General features: G+C 33.9%; 1 protein-coding gene across 2 annotated transcripts in view; it reads right to left on the bottom strand.

Moving 5' to 3' along the window:
- Nucleotides 1-19,329, bottom strand: part of mcm2 (minichromosome maintenance complex component 2) — a 97,448-nt gene that overhangs the window by 17,544 nt on the left and 60,575 nt on the right. Inside the window, exons 2-4 of one of the 2 annotated variants that reach the window (XM_055010487.1) lie at nt 3,359-3,393; nt 733-926; nt 486-658 (exon numbers count right to left, since the gene is read on the bottom strand). In XM_055010487.1, coding sequence (XP_054866462.1) covers nt 486-658; nt 733-926; nt 3,359-3,364 — 373 coding nt within the window. In that variant the 5' untranslated portion in view covers nt 3,365-3,393. Of the gene's footprint in view, nt 1-485; nt 659-732; nt 927-3,358; nt 3,481-19,329 lie in introns of those variants that run through there. The other variant, XM_055010486.1, reaches the window with a different exon arrangement.

The raw sequence follows: 19,329 nt of genomic DNA, 5'->3' as shown, positions 1-19,329 counted from the left end.
GACCCAAACAAGATGTAAACTGACTGAAAAGGAACTAGAAATATCTAAATAAAAGGCACAAAATGTCTAAAAAGCAACGCAAAATAACCAGACACACTCAAAATGACTAAAACACAAAATGTCCACAATGAAAGGCAAAATGACCTAAACAAGGTGCTAAACCACTAAAAAGGAACTTGAAATGTCTAAACAAAAAGGCACAAAATGTCAAAAAATCCTTTAAAAGATGGACTTCAAGAGTCAAATAATCAATTTTCATTGCCAATGAAAAATCCTTTTGCACTATTTTGTGTCCTTGTTTGTTTTAAATTGAATGTGGAACCAGAAGAACACACAGATGCGACCTGGCAGCAGCTGAATTTAACAAAATAATAGCCTATTAGATGGAAATGAGGAGGAACCAGCGCTTTCGTTCCTTGACTGCAGACAAAAAGCTGAAATAAACCCTGAAAGAAAACCAGAAATATTCATTTATGTCGTCTCACCATAGAGCAGTCCTCTCCTCAGCCTCCCGCTGACTCCCTGCTCCCGGTCTCTCCTCCTCATCGCTTCCTCGGCTGCAGCTCGAGCTCCAGGCGACAGCTCCGACAGATCTTCATCGTCCAGGTCCAGACCTTCAGCCTCGTACTGATCCAGAGCCGGGATCGCTCGGTAATCCCTGAAGGGAGGGAGGAAATGTTTACACGGAGCTCTAAAACTTACATTACGTCCGGTGTTTAGAGCCGTCCTCACCTCTCCATCCCGTCTCCGATCAGCTCCTCCCCGTCTCCGTCCTCCTCCTCCTCCCCGGGCAGCGGTCCTTCGCCCAGCAGACCCTCGGATTCATCCTCAAAGGGCGGCAGGTCTCGACCGGGGCTGGAGGTCAGGTCTCCTCGGCGGGAGGGCCGGCTGGGGCTGGTGGCCATGTGGAACGACTCGGAGGAATCCTGACGAAGACAGAATTATCAGTATTTTAATTACTCTCCAAACAACATTAAATCCTCAACTCTTGGCGCAGGCATACAGCCTGCCAGAAAATACTCAAAATGACTGTAATAAGACACAAAAATGTCCAGAAAAAAATGCAAAATGACCCAAACAAAGTGCAAAATGACTAAAAAGTCATTTTGACCTTTTCAAAATTACCACGAGTTTTCCTAAAAACAAAGCAAATCAACAAAACATCAGAGAATCCTGATGCAGGATCTTTACGTATAAAAATAACTTATAGTACAGTTCAAAATTAAATTCACAGTATTTTTTATGATGCTAGAAGACACAAACTGTATTTTGTCATTAAAAAGCTAACACAAATGGTCCACAGCCATGATAACAAAGTTTTTGATGCTTTTCTTTTTGAATGTTTAACAAGAAAACAATAGAATGACAAGAGAGAGGCATGATCCAGAGAAAAAACCCTCTGCATCTTGTGAAAAAGTTTAAAAAGTGTGAATCTTAGGCTTCAGAGCAAAATGGAAACAAAGACGTGACGAAAAAGCTGGGAAATGTCAAAAAAGCAAAGCAAAATGGCACAAAAAAGATGCAAACCCAATAAAAAGGCACTCAGAAATTTTAAATGAAGGCATAAAACATCCAAGAAGAAATGCAAAATGGCCCAATCAAGGAGCAAAATGACTAAAGAGCCATTCAGAATCTCCAAATAAGGCATAAAATATCCAAAAAGACACGCAAAATGACCAAAGATACGCTCAAAATGACTTAAACAAGACACAAAATGTTCAAAAAGAAACCCAAACTATATGCAAACCGACTAATAAGGCACTTGATGTCCAAAAAGAAATGCAAAATAACCAAAGATACACTCAAAACAACCCAAATAAGGCATAAAATGTCCAAGAAGAAATGCAATATGACCCAAAAAAGATGCAAACTGATTAAAAAGTAAATCGGAATTTCCAAATAAGGTACAAAATATCCAAAAAGAAAGGCAAAATGACCAAAGATACACTAAAAACTACTGAAACAAGACACAAAATGTCCATAAAGAAACGTAAAATGACCCAAACAAGGTGCAAAATGACTAAAAAGGCATTTAGAATGTCCAAATAAAGCACAAAATGTCCAAAAAGAAATGCCAAACGGCACAAACAAGATGCATGTTGACTAAAAAGGCACTCGAAATGTTTAAATGGGACATAAAATGACCAAAAATACACTTACAATGACTAAAGAGTCTGTTTTTCAGATTGTTTCAGGTTCAAAGTTTGGTTCTAGTTCTTTAATTGAACCTCAATTAATCTCAAAACCTGTAAAACTAACTGTGCAGCAAATCAGAACCAAACATAAAAACATATTTATGTGTTTATGAGTGAAGTGTGTTGTTGATTTTACAGAAATATACAGGAAATATTAACATTTAGAAGCTGGAATAAGAGAATTTAATCTATTAAACACTCAAAATCAGTTAATCAAATATAAAAAATACCCAAAAAAAAGATGGCAGTTGTTTATTTTACAAAGAAAATACATGATATGGACATAAAATTAAGAGAAAATAGTTGGAAATTGATCACATTTTTAAACTAATTTCCGCAGCTCTGTTTTAAACACAAAACATGATGAAAATTTCAGTTTTTTCTTAAACAAAAAAGCTTAAATTCTCTGATTCCAGCCACTTAAACATGAATATTTGCTGTTTTTCCCTCTTTTATCACAATGAACTGAACATCTTTGATATGTGGACACATAAACAGACATTTTTCATCTTAAATAATCAACAGATTGATCTTTTGTTAACATTATCTGCAGCTCTGACGTAAAATATGAACCTTCAAAGTAACTCCAGCCATAGAGACAAAAGCAGAGCAGTAAAAACTGGAATATTTAACCATAAAATTCACCGTAAAGCACATTTAAAGTTCTGATCAAGCTGCAGGATAAGAGATTTAAAGTTAAAATGAATGAGAGGAAACTGCATTAAACACAGCAGCTGTTCAGTTTTATCTGTTTATTCTGTGATTTGGTTGTTGATTTTTCTGCTTTAAAGCTGCTAAAAACACATTTAAAGTGACATTTTGTCTTTATCTGAGACAATAAGAAGCTGATCGACCACATGGCAGCTCAACTTCACACAGCAGGCTTACAAACAGCAAATAAATGGAGAAATTCATCCTATAACGGTAGAAAAACAGATTTTAAGGAATAAAAACTAAAGTTTAGTGAAGATTTAAATGCAAAATAAATCTGTAATTTAACTCTAGTTGAGCCTCTGAGCCTTTGTTGTCATTTTGACCGTAGTTAAAATTCAGTTTACGTCTAAAAACTGCAGCTACAGAATAAAACTTGCTTTAATAAACTTTATTGTCATTAATCAGATCATTTAAATCGGTTCTGTTCGTTTTTTCTCGGTCTAACTCACCGCCATCGCTGCTGTTCTGTCTCTTTCTGCTGCTGCTGCTGATGATTAAACTCCTTCTTCGTCTTCTTCCTGCCCGGACTGAGTCGCTTTTCGCGCGAAACGACCACGTGACCGCCAAAGCCCGCGAAAATCATGAATATTCAAACAGGCCGCTGACGTCCTGCTCTCTGATTGGAGAATTTGTTCCTCGGAGGCGGGGTCTCCCGACGGGGTATGTTCGGTTCGTCAACGGACTCGTTCTGCCGATTTGAAGGTTTAATTGAGTGATTGGAGACGGGTCGAGCCGCGAGTAAAACGAACGAACCCTCAGTCTGAGCTCTGATTGTAGGCGGAGTCTGTGACGTAAGAGGCTTTTCCCGGGAAAATTTGGTGCCGCGTCACTGCCTCCTTCACTGACCCGCTGAACTGGAAGGAAACGAGAGAAAGATTCACTCCTTCTCTTATTTAACAGCAACAATAATATAATGGAAAAATAAAATAATGATAAAAAGAAGAAGGTACCTGCTGGTTGAATCGGAAAAAACAAAACAGAACTAAAAATATATATAAAGACAAAAGTTACAAGACGGGTCAGACGCAAGAAAGATACTAAAAAACTAATAAACGTAATAGAAAAATGTAGGTTGCAGTTGTAACATTTACAAATCATTAAATAATAATAAAAGCAATGATAATAGCAAAGATAATAACAACGCACATTATTATTGTATTATCATATTTGTTATTATTATTATCACTATTATTATTATTATAACAATAATTAATACATGTAATAATACATGTAATTATTACTAACAGCAACAATATTAATATAATAAAATGTGTATTTATTATATTATTATTTTATTATAACAATAGCTTATGCAATATAGTTATAATAATAATAATAAGAAGAAGAAGAAGAAGAAGATGATGAATATACATTATTATTGTTAATTATACTTGTATGTATTATTATTACATGTATCATTATTATTATTGCAGTTGTTATTGTTATTGTTATTATTATTATTATTATTATTATTATTATTATTATTATTATTATTATTATTATTATTATTATTATTATTATTATTATTATTATTAATAATAATAATAATAATAATAATAATAATAATAATAATAATAATAATAATAATAATAATAATAATAATAATAATATTGTTATTATTATTATAAAATAATAAAAATAACATAATAAAAGACATTTTTATAATATTACTGTTGATATTGTTAATAATAATTACATGTGTTATTATTACCATAAGTATTATTATCATTATAGGTAATTAAAATATTAAAATAATGACATAAAATAATATGTAATATAAACATAAAGATAATTATATGTATTATAATTAATTTCATTGTTTTACATGTGTAAATATCCTCCATTACACATTTATCAAGATCAAAAAGGGATCTAATGAAACATTAAGCACAGAAAATAATGTTACAGTTACCATACAAGTGTATGATTGACAGGATAAAGGAACAGTAGAAGAGCTTCATCAGGGTCCTATCAACCTGGAACTTGTTGACTTTTCTCAGACAGAATAATCGTTACTGACCTTATTAACCAGTATTTTACAATATATGTCAAATTTGAGTTTAGTGTCGATTACAGTACCCAGATATTTATAACTAGGTACCAGTTCCACTGACTGGTCATGGACACACTGCACTGAGGAGCTGGGGGGACCGTCTACAATCAATGTAGATCTCCTTTGCTTTAGTCACACCGATCTGAAGGAAAGCTTCTTTGCACCATAATATAAAATCATCCAGAACCTGGCAATGTCCAACGTCACCATCACCAAGCAGCCTGACGATTACCGAATCATCAGCAGACTTGGTGACAAATCTGTCAACGTAGCGGCTAACACAATCATCCATCCATTATCTAAACACCACTTAATCTTCAATAGGGAGCTGGAGTCTATCCCAGCTGACTTAAGGTGAAGGCAGGGGACACCTGGACAGGTCACCAGTCTATCACAGGGCTACATATACAGACAAACAATCACACTTGCTTTCACACTTACAGACAATTTAGAAAAATCAGTTAAACTCAGCATATTTTTGGAATGTGGGAGGAAGCTGGAGAACCTGGAGAAAACCCACATATGTACAGAGAGAACATGCAAACTCCATGCAGACAGATCCTGGGAAGGCCGGGACGTGAACCAGGGATCTTCTAGCTGCAAAGAGAAAGCGCTAACCACCACGCCACTGTGCAGCCCGCTGACGCAATCGTTTGTGTATAGAATATATAAAAGGGCAGATAAAACACAGCCTTGAGGCGATCCGGTGGAGGAGGTTTACCCTGACTTGTTGTGATCGATTCGTTAGAAAATCAAGGAGTCAACTGACAAGACATGCATCAACACCAAAGACATTTACAAGCTTCTCTACCAAAATGTGAGGCTGGATTGTGTTGAAAGCTGACGAGAAATCAACAAAAAGCAACCTGGCAGGATTCTTACTACCTTCCATGTGCTTATATGTGATTTAGCATCTTGGGCGCCTCTCTTAGCTCTACAGGAAAACTGGAGAGGGTCTAGCAGGTGTTTAGTAACTCTTCTTTGACTAGTGTCCATAAAGAAACACAAAATAACCCAAACTAGGTGTAAAATGACTAAAAAGTCACTTAGAATGTCCAAATAAGGCACAAAATGTCCATAAAGAAACACAAAATGTCTTTTTTCCCAGCATGCATCAGGTCCTTGACGGCATCCTGAGTCAAATGCTGCGTTCAACACCAGCCTGTGAACCAGTTAACCTGAGGGGATTGACATTCCTCTGAAACCCTGCAGAATGGGAGGAGAGGAGGAGGAATTCCTGGCGCTCCGATTGGCCGAGGAGTTTCCCCAGGTCTGCTCTGATTGGGTGATGGGGTGTGAGCAGGGAATCCCTCAGTCTTTGTCTCAGATTAAAAACACAAACAGTCCAGTCAGGCCTCAGGTGGTTCTGGAGCTCAGAGAGGAACTGAACCGAAGACGCAAATCTGTCTGGAGCTGAGTTCAACACAGAGTGGAAAAAAACAAACAAAAATCACTTCCGGGAGCAAAATCAGGAGGTGAAGAAACCTGCAAGGAGGGAGGAGGAGGAGACGAGTTTAACAGGGAAGAGCTGGGGGAACATTAGAGGAAGGAGAAGGTGAGTTTAGCTGTTGCTGAGGCAGAAAAAGGAGAGAAAACCAGCTGAGAAAAAACCTGAGGAAGCTTTAAGAACCCTGAAGAAGCTTTAAGAACCCTGAAGATCCCTGGAGAAGCTTTAGGAAATCTGAAGAACCCTGGAGAACCCTGACAGAGGCCAGCTGTGGGTGGATGAGCGTCTAGACGGTGGAGCTGCTGTGGGCTGAGCTGTGGGCGGGCAGAGAGGAAGTGTGGTTGGCAGGAGAGGAATTTAAAGCCTCATTGTTCTGGGAGCAGTGAGCCGAGCAGCCTAGGAGTCGACCGACATGGACGTGAGCTCAGCTGTGGAGAAGGTAAAGAACATCTGCATGTGTTCAGATACAGATGTGGAGGTCAGAGGTCATGGAGATAGATGATGGTGGAGGTCTGGAGGAACTCTTAACTTTATAATGAGGAGACTTTAATGAGTTCAGGTGATCTTTAATGATAGATACACTATAAAAAGTTAACTTTTTATAACTTTAATTGTAATGTCTTTTAACAATTTACTGATTCTAATCAATAGAATCACAAAAAACAAGTTTTTATCTACATGTTAACTCTAAAAACTGACTTTTATGTCAACAATTTGGTTTGAAATTAGTTCAACCCTCTTGCTAGATTCGTTTCTCAGGAACAGCAAACCACAAAATTCCAACAAACATTGTTTATATCTCATTGTTAACTCTATTACTAATGATTTCTATTAATATTTAGTTCAGTGGTGTTCTTTACCTCTCATAGATCACGGTTCAATAGGGATAATTCACTCATTTTTCATTTTAAAAAGTGCATTTTTTAATGTACATTGGAAAGACCTACATATAAAATGCAATAGTTTACATGATTTTTTTTTTTTTTTTTTTTTACATTTTGATTGTTTGAGAGTGATGCTGATAAATGAACACAGCTTTTCACTTCAGGTAAGTTTACAAATATGTAATTTTATATCTTAACTACACTATTAAGTAAAGCAGAGGAAGTTTCATACCGAAAAAGTACTTTAAACTATTTTTTAAAGATTTTTTTCACTTTAAAATGGGTTGATTTGACCCGCAGGAGGGCTAAAAATCTAAAAAACATAGATATTAAGGAATGAAAGACAATACGTGTTAAACTGTGTGATTGTTTTGTAGAAAAAGATTATATATGTTGAACATATTTAATATTTAAAATGATTAATAATGATTTTTATTGTTAATTTACAGATTTCTGTATTTTGTTAAATTACACATAATATCTAGTCAAATTATGGAAAAAATATTTATATAAAAATATTTAAAATATTCAATATTTAAAATGATTAATAGTAATTTTTAGTGTTAATATACAGATTTTCCTGTTTGATTAAAATACCGATGATTTGACAGGTGTAAATAATGTCCACAGCAAACAGTATGTTGTTCTTTTACATTTCTTTTCTCAAAATTTATTAACATTTTTATTTTGCTGTATGTAAATCAGCTAAAAATATTGTTATTTTACTGAAATGTACTGATATCTGGAAAAAAATTAAGCATTGTAAAATGTTTTTTTAACACATTTCTCTATTTTTGTCAAGCAATAGTATGAATATAAAAGTCATTTGTTCTTTTGCAACATTCAACTGTAAAATTACACAATTTTAAAATGTTTAAACTCAAAATAATTATTTTTCAAATTGTCTATATTAAGGATTGAATTATTTTTTTCTGTTGTTTTACAGATTTTTACCTATTATGTTGAATTACATATAATATCTGGTAATACCACAGAAAAAAAGGTTAATTAATAAGAGGAAGGAAAAATGACAAAAGAAATGTCATTAATTTTCAGGTATTTGCTGTCATTTGCATTGTTTTAGGGAGGTTTTGTGATTTTTGGAATGTTTACCTTCAAGCTCAGAGAAACATCGCACAATTTCTCTCATTTATTCATTTTTGAGATGGCTTTTACTCTATTCTGTAACTAAAAAATAGTAATAATAATCAGGTTAAAGTGTCTCACACTTAATGTTGGTTAATTCGTCCATTTAAAGCTCATCTCAGCCACACTCACCTTAACATGCTCTTACAGGCGTATTTATCGTCCTTTTGAACAAGAAGTTTGAATCTCTTGTAATTAATTTATGTTTTTTAATTTCCATTTCTGCAGTTTATGTCATCTAAAATGAAAATAATAGTGTTCTGTCACTTTAAGCAGCAGTTTTTCATGAATGTGACAAATCTATGGTTTATTCCATAAAGCTGAGACGTGAAAACACGATCATCAGTTAAACTGGAGCAGAAACAGTTTGTGCTGCTCCACCCATTCACAGAGAAAATGAAGCCTGAATGTTCTGGATGTGAAGTTAAAGATGGCCCTGGATCATGAGTTCTGTCATTTAATTAGTTATGTCTGTTTTGATTGTTCTTTCTTGATTTAGGACAAATTTGTAGAAGAAGTGAAACATGGTCATCTTACAAACCTTCAAACTGCTGTTAAATATGAGGGAAAAGAGTGTTTTAGCAGCAAAATTTACTTTTACATTTGTCTACACTGTAAAAAATGGCATTTTAAAGCAGTTTTAACAGTAATTTTTTCATCATTTTATTGTTATTTTAAAGGTCTTTCCAGTTTTGCTAAATCGCAGATAATATCTAATGAAATCACAGAAAAATAGGTAATAATTTACATGTTGACTGTAAAAAAAATAGTACTCAAAGTGTCAAAATATTATATTTATATTTATACATATAGCACTGAGTTCTCTTACAGTGTTTCAGTTTAAAATTGCACAATTTTACTGTATTTGAATGAATAATAATATTATACAGATAGTTCCTGTTATTTGAAAAAAAAATTATGTAAAATAAGGATTGAAAAATATCTTTTAAAAATGTAGCTGTCATGTTAAGGAGTTTCTCAGTTTTGCTAAATTATAGATAATATTTGGTAAAATTATTTTTAAAAAATAATTTTAATTTCCATTTTGACTGTAAATAATAATTTTTTAAAAAGATTAAAACAGTAAATTATTTCTTTATCAAATTATGTATTATTACAAATATTAATTTGTTCTTTCACAACATCTGATCTTAAAATTACACTGTTTCACTGTATTTAAATCTTCCATCCATTCATCCATTATCTATACACCGCTAGGGTCGTGGGGGGGGGGGGGGGGGGCTGGAGTCTATCCCAGCTGACTCAGGTGAAGGCAGGGGACACCCTAGACAGGTCACCAGTCTGTCACAGGGCTACATACAGAGACAAACAATCACTCTCACATTCACACCTACGGGCAATTTAGAATAATCAATTAACCTCAGCATATTTTTGGACTGTGGGAGGAAGCCGGAGTACCCGGAGAAAACACACGCATGCACAGGGAGAACATGCAAACTCCATGCAGAAAGATCCCGGGAAAGCCGGGACGCAAACCAGGGATCTTCTGGCTGCAAGGCGAAAGTGCTAACCACTACGCCACTGTGCAGCCCCTGTATTTAAATCTGTTATAATATAATATAAATACTTCATTTATATGAAAGAAAATTAAAAAACAGTAAATATTTTTACATGTAATTTTTCAGATTTCGTTTTTTGTTAAATTTGTTTTTAAAAAACTAAACAAAAAAATGATAAAATAAATAAATAAATAAACATAAACAAAAAACATTGGCCAAAATGTTCACGTCAAATATCTAGTTGAAATCTGTTTGAAAATTTAAAAAACAATGTTAACAAAATAATGACTGGAAGATAGTAAACACATTTTTAAATGTTATTTTACAGATATTTTCCTTGTTTTACTAAATTATAGATAATATCCAATAAAATTAGTTGAAAAAATGTTTATTTAAATGTTAATTACGAAAAACCAAATCTGTAAATTATTTCTGCATAAAATCTGTATTTTTACAAAGATTTCTTTGTTCTTTTACCACATTTGACTGTAGAATTACACTGTTTTATTTTATTCAAATTAATCTTATAATATATAAATATTTTATAGACATTTGCAGGTATTTTGATTGGATTTTACTGTTTTGATGCCACATATTGCAGCACTTTCATGTATTTTTCTGGCAGCCTGTCTACCAGACGTTTAAGTGTATTTTTAAGTGTATTTTAGCATCAAATAGTATCTTTTCCCCCATTTGTTAAAAAAAAACATAATATTGCTGTTATTAAAGGGCCACTGGCCAACACTTTAGTTTACAACAACCAAAAATGCAGACTTTTTAATCATCTTTCATTCACTTCAGCTTATTTTTTATGCATGTTCTGCAGTTAGAGATATTTTAATACCGGTTTGGATGAATCTCTGCGCCTTGTTCACATACATGAAACAGTTTTAGGTTTGACTTTAATCCAGAACCACGAGGCTCTGATCCACTGATCCTCCTTTAATTCGTCCTCTGGTCCGAGAACCTGACGGATCAGCGTCACCTGTTGAGGTTTGATCCCGACTTCTGGAAAAAGTGTTGTCACAGGATGGAAATAACCTGCAGGCTGCAAACACAAACACACAGCGGGTTAGTGTGTTGTAACTGCAGCCAAAATACTCAACAAAAATCAGACTTAAACAGCAATTTATTTAAATTATCGGCTATTCTGTCGCTTATTTTCTCACTAACTCTTTCCTGTAACGTGTGAATGTTGGTGTTTGCATTTCTTTACATGTGAAATAATTTAACTAAAGTCATATAAATGCAGCTGAAAAAACCTTTAGCAACTTATAAGCTACAAATATTTGCAATTTGTGATTCTAAACCCTTTTTGTATGGCAAAGTGCACAATTCCCACAAATAAATCTATGTATTTTCATATAAACTGTCTCAAAAAAGGGTAATATTCAGCAGCCAGAGTGCAAAAAATATTCTCAAATAACAGAAAATGAGCATTTCATGATAATAAAATAATTTTCTGTAATTAATATACACATTTTAGCCTTAATTTTACCTGATATTGTCTGTATTTTGTAATATTTTGGTGGCAAAACTGTGTAATTAATCAAAATATCTTCATTTAATAAACAAATATATGTAAATTGTGTGTTTGTCTAAATCTTAGAAATCTATTTACAGTTGTAAAATCCAATTTAACAGTTTCTTCTTTGGAATAAATACAAATTATTTGCAAAGTTTCAATACATTTGTTTTCAATTTTCTTAATAAAATAAGACATTTAATGGGTAGTCCACAGTTACTGTTTTTCTAAGGTATTTTACATGAGACTTGTAAATTCACGGTCAGTTTTTGCAATTTTATTGAGATCTTTGTATATTTTTAAAATGTAAAAAGTCTGTAACATTAAAAAAAATACTAAAATGAAGTTTCATTTTACAGCGTATCAAACTGGAAACTGGTGAAAAATATATCAATGTAAAATCCATTAATATTCATATTTTAGCCTTAATTTGACAGTAGATTGTCTGTATTTCTGGGGATTTTTCACCTTTAATTAAGGATATGTACATGTGTAAATACAATGAAATTACCTCCGAAAGTAGATATTATTTATAGATATCATGCATGGATGAAAGTGTGTTAATTGAACATTTTTGTTGTGAAATTATACAAAACATCATCTACAAAACATATATATGTAGAAATATCAAACCCATACTTCTTTTTCTATTAATTGTCACTCATTATGTCTAATTTTAGAATTATATTTCCTTTATCAAACTGGAATTTAACTGTTCCATCTAATAAATGATATTTTCTTTAAAAAATATTTGTGAAATTCAGGTAAATCTCAAATGTATTTTAACAGTCATTTCAATTTTTTTTTAAATGAAAAAAAGAAATGTAAAGATTTTTCTGACACTGGTAGATACTACTACTACTACTACTACTACTACTACTACTACTACTACTACTAATAATAATAATAATAATAATAATCACAATAGTAGTAATAAAATATAAACACTTTAAAAATTACATCTTTTTTCTGTGTGTAAAGCTGAAAATTGTCTATAAAAATGTAAAAAAAATTGAAAATGTAATCATTTAAATCATACTAGATTTAATTTAAAACATCAAAAATTGCAATTTTCAAATAAAATGTGTATTAAATCTACTTTACCTGCAAGAGGATGAATAAATTAAGTCATTTGTGCTTCAAAATTTTTCAATTTAAGCCAGATTCTGGGATGTTTACATGAGAAATTTCAACGCATTAAATAGATAAATGTAAAGTCAGGCAACCAAACAGACACAAAATACACTAAAATGCTAGGAAATAATATTTAAAAACCTTTAAAAATTTTCTGAAGCATCTGGAAATGTCATTAAATTGTCAGTTTTGTTCAATAAATGTTCAAACGATATGAGTTTACCACCACATAAAACTAATAAAAGCAATAAATCCTCTTTAAAAACAAGCTGTAGCTACAAAATGTTTCTGCTTTAAAAATCAACTCATACATGAATCAGCTGAAAGAAACACTAACACTGGATTCAGTTTCACCTTCTGTCCAGTTTTTCTCCCGTTTATTTCCACTTTGTGCTGCTGCTGGAATCTGCAGCTCGTTTGCAGCTCATTTAGTTTTAAATCTGGGCAGCAGGAAATTCATCGGATGCTTCACGTCAGAGTTCCTGGCTATGATTCAGATTATCAGCAGCTTTTTTATCTTGCAGCGTTTCCTCTCCACATAGTCGACATGTTCAGAATTTCTCTCCTTATCTGCCTCTAATTTTAGAGCCACCACGTTTCCTCAGAAAGAATCAGTTTTGTGCCCTGCATCATTTGTTACAGAATAGAATAGAATAGAATAGAATAGAATAGAATAGAATAGAATAGAATAGAATAGAATAGAATAGAATAGAATAGAATAGAATAGAATAGAATAGAAAAGATCTTTATTGTCACTGTTACAGAAAACAATGAAAATCGGTTTGGTACTCTCTGAATTGCAGCATTGAAAATAGACTATATAACACACTAAAAATATATACAACATAAGAGCAATATGCAATACGGAAGCGGTTCGTGGTTAGAGACCTGCTCTACATATGATTATTGCACATGAAATATGGATTGCACTGACTCATAAATATTGCACTTGCAGGTATGTGGTATTGTCGTTCAGGGGGGAGGGAGCAGACATTTGACAGCTTGTTTGAGTCTGTTGGTTTTGACTCTAAGTGTCCTGTAACGTCTACCTGAGGGGAGGGAAGAGAACAGAGAGTGTCCTGGGTGTGATGGGTCTCTGGTGATTCCCCTGGCTTTCCTCTGAACTCTGCTGGTGTAAACGTCTCTGAGGGGAGGTAGTGTGGTCCCAATCACCTGCTCTGCTGCTCTCACTACCCATTGCAGGTCCTTCCTGTCTTCTGCAGTGCAGCAGGTGAACCACACTGTACAGCAGTAGGTCAGGAGACTCTTAATGGTGGAGCGATAGAAGTTTATGAGCAGCTTTTGGGGGAGATGAGCGTGACGCAGCTTCCTGAGGAAGTACAGTCTCTGTTGGGCCCTCCCCACCTGGTGTCCGCAGAGATGTGGACCCCTAGGAACCTGAAGCTCTCCACCCTCTCTACCTCCTCTCCATCAATGTAGAGGGTGGAGTGCTCAGTTCGCTTGGATCTTCTAAAGTCCAAGACCATCTCCTTGGTCTTTCCAGTGTTGAGGTTCAGGTTGTTGTGGTGACACCATCGTCGCAGATGCTGGACCTCCTCCCTGTAGGCTGATTCATTGTTGTCTCTAATCAGTCCTATGATGGTGGTGTCATCAGAGACCTAGACTGAAGTATTTAAGGCTTTTATTTCTTACTGGAAAAACTTTAAGGATAAAATGTGGCTGCAGACAAAAAGAAAACAAGAAATCTGTAATTTATTAAACAAATTTAAGTGAAATTACAGAAATTTCAGAAATTGCATGTAATTTTAGGAATATATTTACAGTGTTTAACTTGAATTGAACACTTTTTTTCTTGTAATAAAAACAAAACAGAAATATTTGTGAAATTAATATCTATTTCTAAATGGATTTCAGCAATATTTTCTTAGCAAAAGCAATAATAATATTTTTCAAAAAAATTCTATTTATAACCATTCAGTGTTATGTTTCTGCCACCATATCCTCCCTTTCTGAATCCTATAGAAGAATTCTTCTCTACATGGAGGTGGAAGGTATATGAGCAGCAGCCATACTTTGGGAAAATCTCTTGCAATCAGGGGTCTTGTCATGTGGTGATGTTTCTGTTGATGCATGTCAGGGCTGGATCAGACACATTAGGTCCTTCTTTCCAGAGAAAACATAGCTTGTGATGATGATGAGGTCCTGTGGTCTGACCAGGCTGAAAGAATTGATGCAAATGTGGTGTAAATATTTGCATACTGTACTGTGTACAATACAGTGCTGTATTTTTTGTCTGTTGAGACTCTTCGCTGTGTCACGTCTCAGGTTGAAAAACTGGTTTAATTCTTGTTTACGAGAACTTTTGAGTCACTTCTGTTGTAATTCTGACTCACATGTCTGACTAGAAACTATAAAAACATCATTAAAGTGACTAGTTGTAGCAGAAGGTTACTTTAAAGCTAAATCAGACCTGAGGAGGCTGTTCTGACCTTCTGCTGCTGCTGAAATAACAAATGGTCCAGAGGGAGTTAACGAAGCTGCAGCTGTTTCTGTTCACTGAGACCTTTTCAGCTCATCGTCCGTCTGTTGACACCTTTAGACACTCATCTGTCTTCAGTCTTTGTAAATACACTTGTCTGTGCTCTGATAATAAGATGCCGCTCCACAATTAACCCCCTAACAGACATGAAGCAGCACAGGAACATGTTTCTGTCTTGTTTAGATGCTACAAGTCAGACTGTGATAAATTATGAAGATACAGACAGTAAATGTTTCACTGAACTTAGCATAAAGACCCTTTACAGTTTATATCTGGTTTGGTTAAATCTGTACAAAAACGTTGATGTAAAAATAAACAATTTAACTTGAAGGAGGTTACTGCACATTACAAGAAAACAAAGCAAAGCAAAATTATATAATATAATAGAAGATACAGTAAAATAAAACTAAATAAAATAAAGGGTTATAAAAATAAATTTAATTTAATAAAATAACAATAATAAATTATGTAAAAAAACCAATAATTTAACATGAAGGAGGTTATTGCAGCACGTTAACATAAAATGAAATTAAATAAAACTAAATAAAATAACGATAATAAAATAAAATAAAACAAAAGGAACAAAATTAAGTAAAAGACAGTAAAATAAAATAAAATTAAAAACAATAGTAAATGTCTATGAAAAAACCAACAATTTAACATGAAGGAACTTATTGCATGTTAAAATAAAAACAAAATGAAAATAAAAATACAGCGTAACAGATAATAAAATAAAATAAAATTAAATAACAATAATAAATGCCTATGTAAAAACCAACAATTTAACACAAGGACTTATTGCACATTAAAATAAAACGAAATAAAATAAAAATATACCAACAGATAATGGAAATAAAATAACTAAACTAAATAACTAAAATAACTAAATGAAAGATAATAAAATACAACAAAATAAAATAAAATGAAATGAAATGAAATAAAATGAAATGAATATAAAATAACATAACAGATAATAACAATTACAGTATTTTTTTGCTCACTCACTGCAAGAATATTATATTTTTATTTTTATTTTGATGGGATGTTCATTTCCAATATGTCGACCGTATATTGGGTGCTCCAGCTCTAAGAATTTTGCTGTTATTGGTGATTTTAAATTTTTTCTCCCTGTTGTTTTCTTACACTTTACAAATTAAAAAAATAATATATATTGGGTTATTTATGAGCTTTAGGTCTTTATTGGATTTGGCCGGAGCGATGCTAAGCTAACTGGCTAACTGAAGGGTCTTGATCTCCAGATTCAATGAATTCCCCTATAAAAAAGTCCAGTTTTTCCTTCAGTGATATTTTTGGACACTGGTCTATTTTAGCTGCATGTTTACTGTTTGTTGTTTGGTGTTGTTTGTTTTTTTACATGATCTTTGTGCAGTTTTTCAAAGTTTTTCCCAGTTTGGTGTTGGAGACTGGTTGGTTTCAACATTGGTAGAAACCTGAAACCAGAACAGAGGAGGTTGTTGTAGCAGCTCGCTCATTGTTCTGTATATAGTCAGACTCTTACGTATTGATGGACTCCCTGGGGTTGGTTAGACCTGCTGACAGACGGACAGCGGGCCCACCTGTCAGGACAAACAGCAGCCTGGTTCAGGTTTCCTGCCAGCGGCTTTAAAAACTGTCCGTCATCGCCCACATGTTGGTCTCTCTGTAAGCTGTGAGGACATTTGAACTGTCACTGTGCATCATCCACCTCCTACTGTCATTTATAAAAACCACAGTTAAATACCAAACAGTCCAGATAACAGAATAGTTGGCTCCAAAACGAACTAAAAGTCCAGCAGCCAGAACAAACACAGGATGAGTGATGCCTCGGAAAGAGTCCGAGTGTTGAAACTGAACCAAATTCAGGTCATTACATGTTTAAAAAAACAAAAAGTTGCGAAAATCAGGCAGGACGGAGGTCAGAAAAACATATAAGAAACAGCGGAATGCTGCAACATTCCAAAAACAGTGAAAATGACGTTCAAATGTTTGTAAATTCTATTTTTAGTGATTAATAAATAAAATTGTGTGAATTTTGTGGCCATACATTGGTAAAAGAACAAATTACTGGAAGTTTTTCATTTGATATTATTATTGTTGTTATTATCTAGAATTTAACAAATCTATTAAAAAAAAAACAGTTTAAAAATTATTTATAGTCATTTTCAGTGCTTATTATACGTATTTTCTCTTCCAAATAACGTCAAATATTTGCAAAATTAGATTTTTATAATTTTGTGCGTTTAATTAGTGTGATATTGTGGTCACACTGCAAAAGAACAAATTAGTCCACATTATTATTATTATTATTATTATTATTATTATTATTATTATTATTATTATTATTATTATCTGTCATTTAGAAATTCTGTAAAAAACAAAGCAGTTTAAAAATAATTTTTTAGTCTTTAATATTTGCAAAATAAATAAACTTCCCATTTTCCAGTGCTTAATATATATATATTTTCTCTTCCAAATAATGTCAAATTTGTGTAAAATAATACATTGAAATACTGTGATTTTGTGGTCATACATTATAATTAAATTACTACTAATTATTATTATTATTTGTAATTTAACAAAATGGGGAAAATCTGTAAAGTAACAGTTTAAAAGCAGATGGGCCATTCTTCATGTATTATTATGCATAATTTTTCTTTTGAGTAAAGACAAATATCTGTAAAATTAGATTTGTGACTTATTTAAACTATTAAACTATTTGTAAAAATACAGATTTTTGATGTTGACTTTATTTACAGTGTTAGTCTGTTTTTACTCATTGTCTGTAATTTAACAAAACCAGATTGATCAGATTTTTTTTTTTTTTTACCAGATGTTTTTGTTACCAGTTATTTTTTTACCAGGTATTTTTTTCCAGGTGTTTTTTTTAACCAGGTGGGTTTTTTTTTTTTTTTTTTTAAACCAAAAGGTTTTTGACAGTGTAACAGCATTAACAGTGTGAAGTCCAGATGTGGATCTGTAGTGTTTGTGAGGACAGTGATGTTGATGATGTCACTGGGCGGACCAATGAGATCATCCATCCTGTGTTTGTATTGTGTGTGTGTGTGTGTGTGTGTGTGTGTGTGTGTGTGTGTGTGTGTGTGTGTGTGTGTGTGTTGTGTGTGTGTGTGTGTGTGTGTTCTTCCTCCCACGCAGACTCTCTTGATAAATGTTAAAAAAAAAACATTGTCTCTTCTTTCTCCTGCGTCTTCATCATTATCGTTACTCCAGGCTGTCAGAAGATTATTTTATCTTCTCTGTGACACAAACATCTATCAGAATAAAGACATTTTCTTATATTTTCACCAAACAAACAACTGCTGCCACGACTGGTTCTTTCTTTTAGGTTAAACTGGAGCGTCACATTTCATGTTTATTCCCTGGATCCTGGGGGATAATTTAGGTTTTATTGCACAGAAGATGTTATCAATGACAAATTACATTTTAAAGACCTTCCTGCAACGTTAAACAAAGGTTTAAATTTTGCCTGCGATACTGAGGTAGATCATTATATCTTTAAAACATTTCCCACAGTGTTAGATGATACCAAAGGTTCTCAGTGTGTAAAGAACATTTTTATCCTTTATCCTTTCACCTTCGAGATGTAAGATGAGACTTTATTATTCCATCCATCCATTTTCTTCCACTTATTTGGGATCAGGTGACATAGGCAGCAGACGAAGCAGGTTGTTCCAGACATCCCGCTCCCCAGCAGCGCTTTCCAGCTCTTCCTGGGGGATCCTGAGGCGTTCCCAGGCCAGACAAGATATATAATCCCTCCAGCGAGTTCTGCGTCTGCCCTGGGGTCTCCTCCCAGGCGGACGTGTTCAGAAAACCTCCAAAGGAAGTCTCCCCAGAGGCATCCAAATCAGATGGCCAAACCACCTCAACTGGCTCCTTTCGACATGAAGGAGCAGTGGCTCTACTCTGAGTTCCCTCCGGATGTCTGAGCTCCTCACCCTATCTCTAAGGCTGAGCCCAGCCACCCTACAGAGGAAGCTCATTTCAGCCGCTTGTATCCGCGATCTTGTTCTTTTGGTCACTGCCCAGAGCTCATGACCATAAGTGAGGGTTGGAACGTAGATGGACTGGTAAATCGAGAGCTTCGTCCTGCAGCTTGGCTCCCTCTTCACCATGACGGTTCAGTACAATGTCCGCATTACTGCTGACGCTGCACCAATCCACCTGTCCATCTCTCACTCCATTTTCCCATA

This window comes from Amphiprion ocellaris, chromosome 5 (assembly GCF_022539595.1).
Source record: "Amphiprion ocellaris isolate individual 3 ecotype Okinawa chromosome 5, ASM2253959v1, whole genome shotgun sequence".
Lineage (NCBI taxonomy): Eukaryota > Metazoa > Chordata > Actinopteri > Pomacentridae > Amphiprion > Amphiprion ocellaris.
Note: the sequence above shows the minus strand (reverse complement) of the source record. Positions and strands in the feature narration are given on the sequence as shown.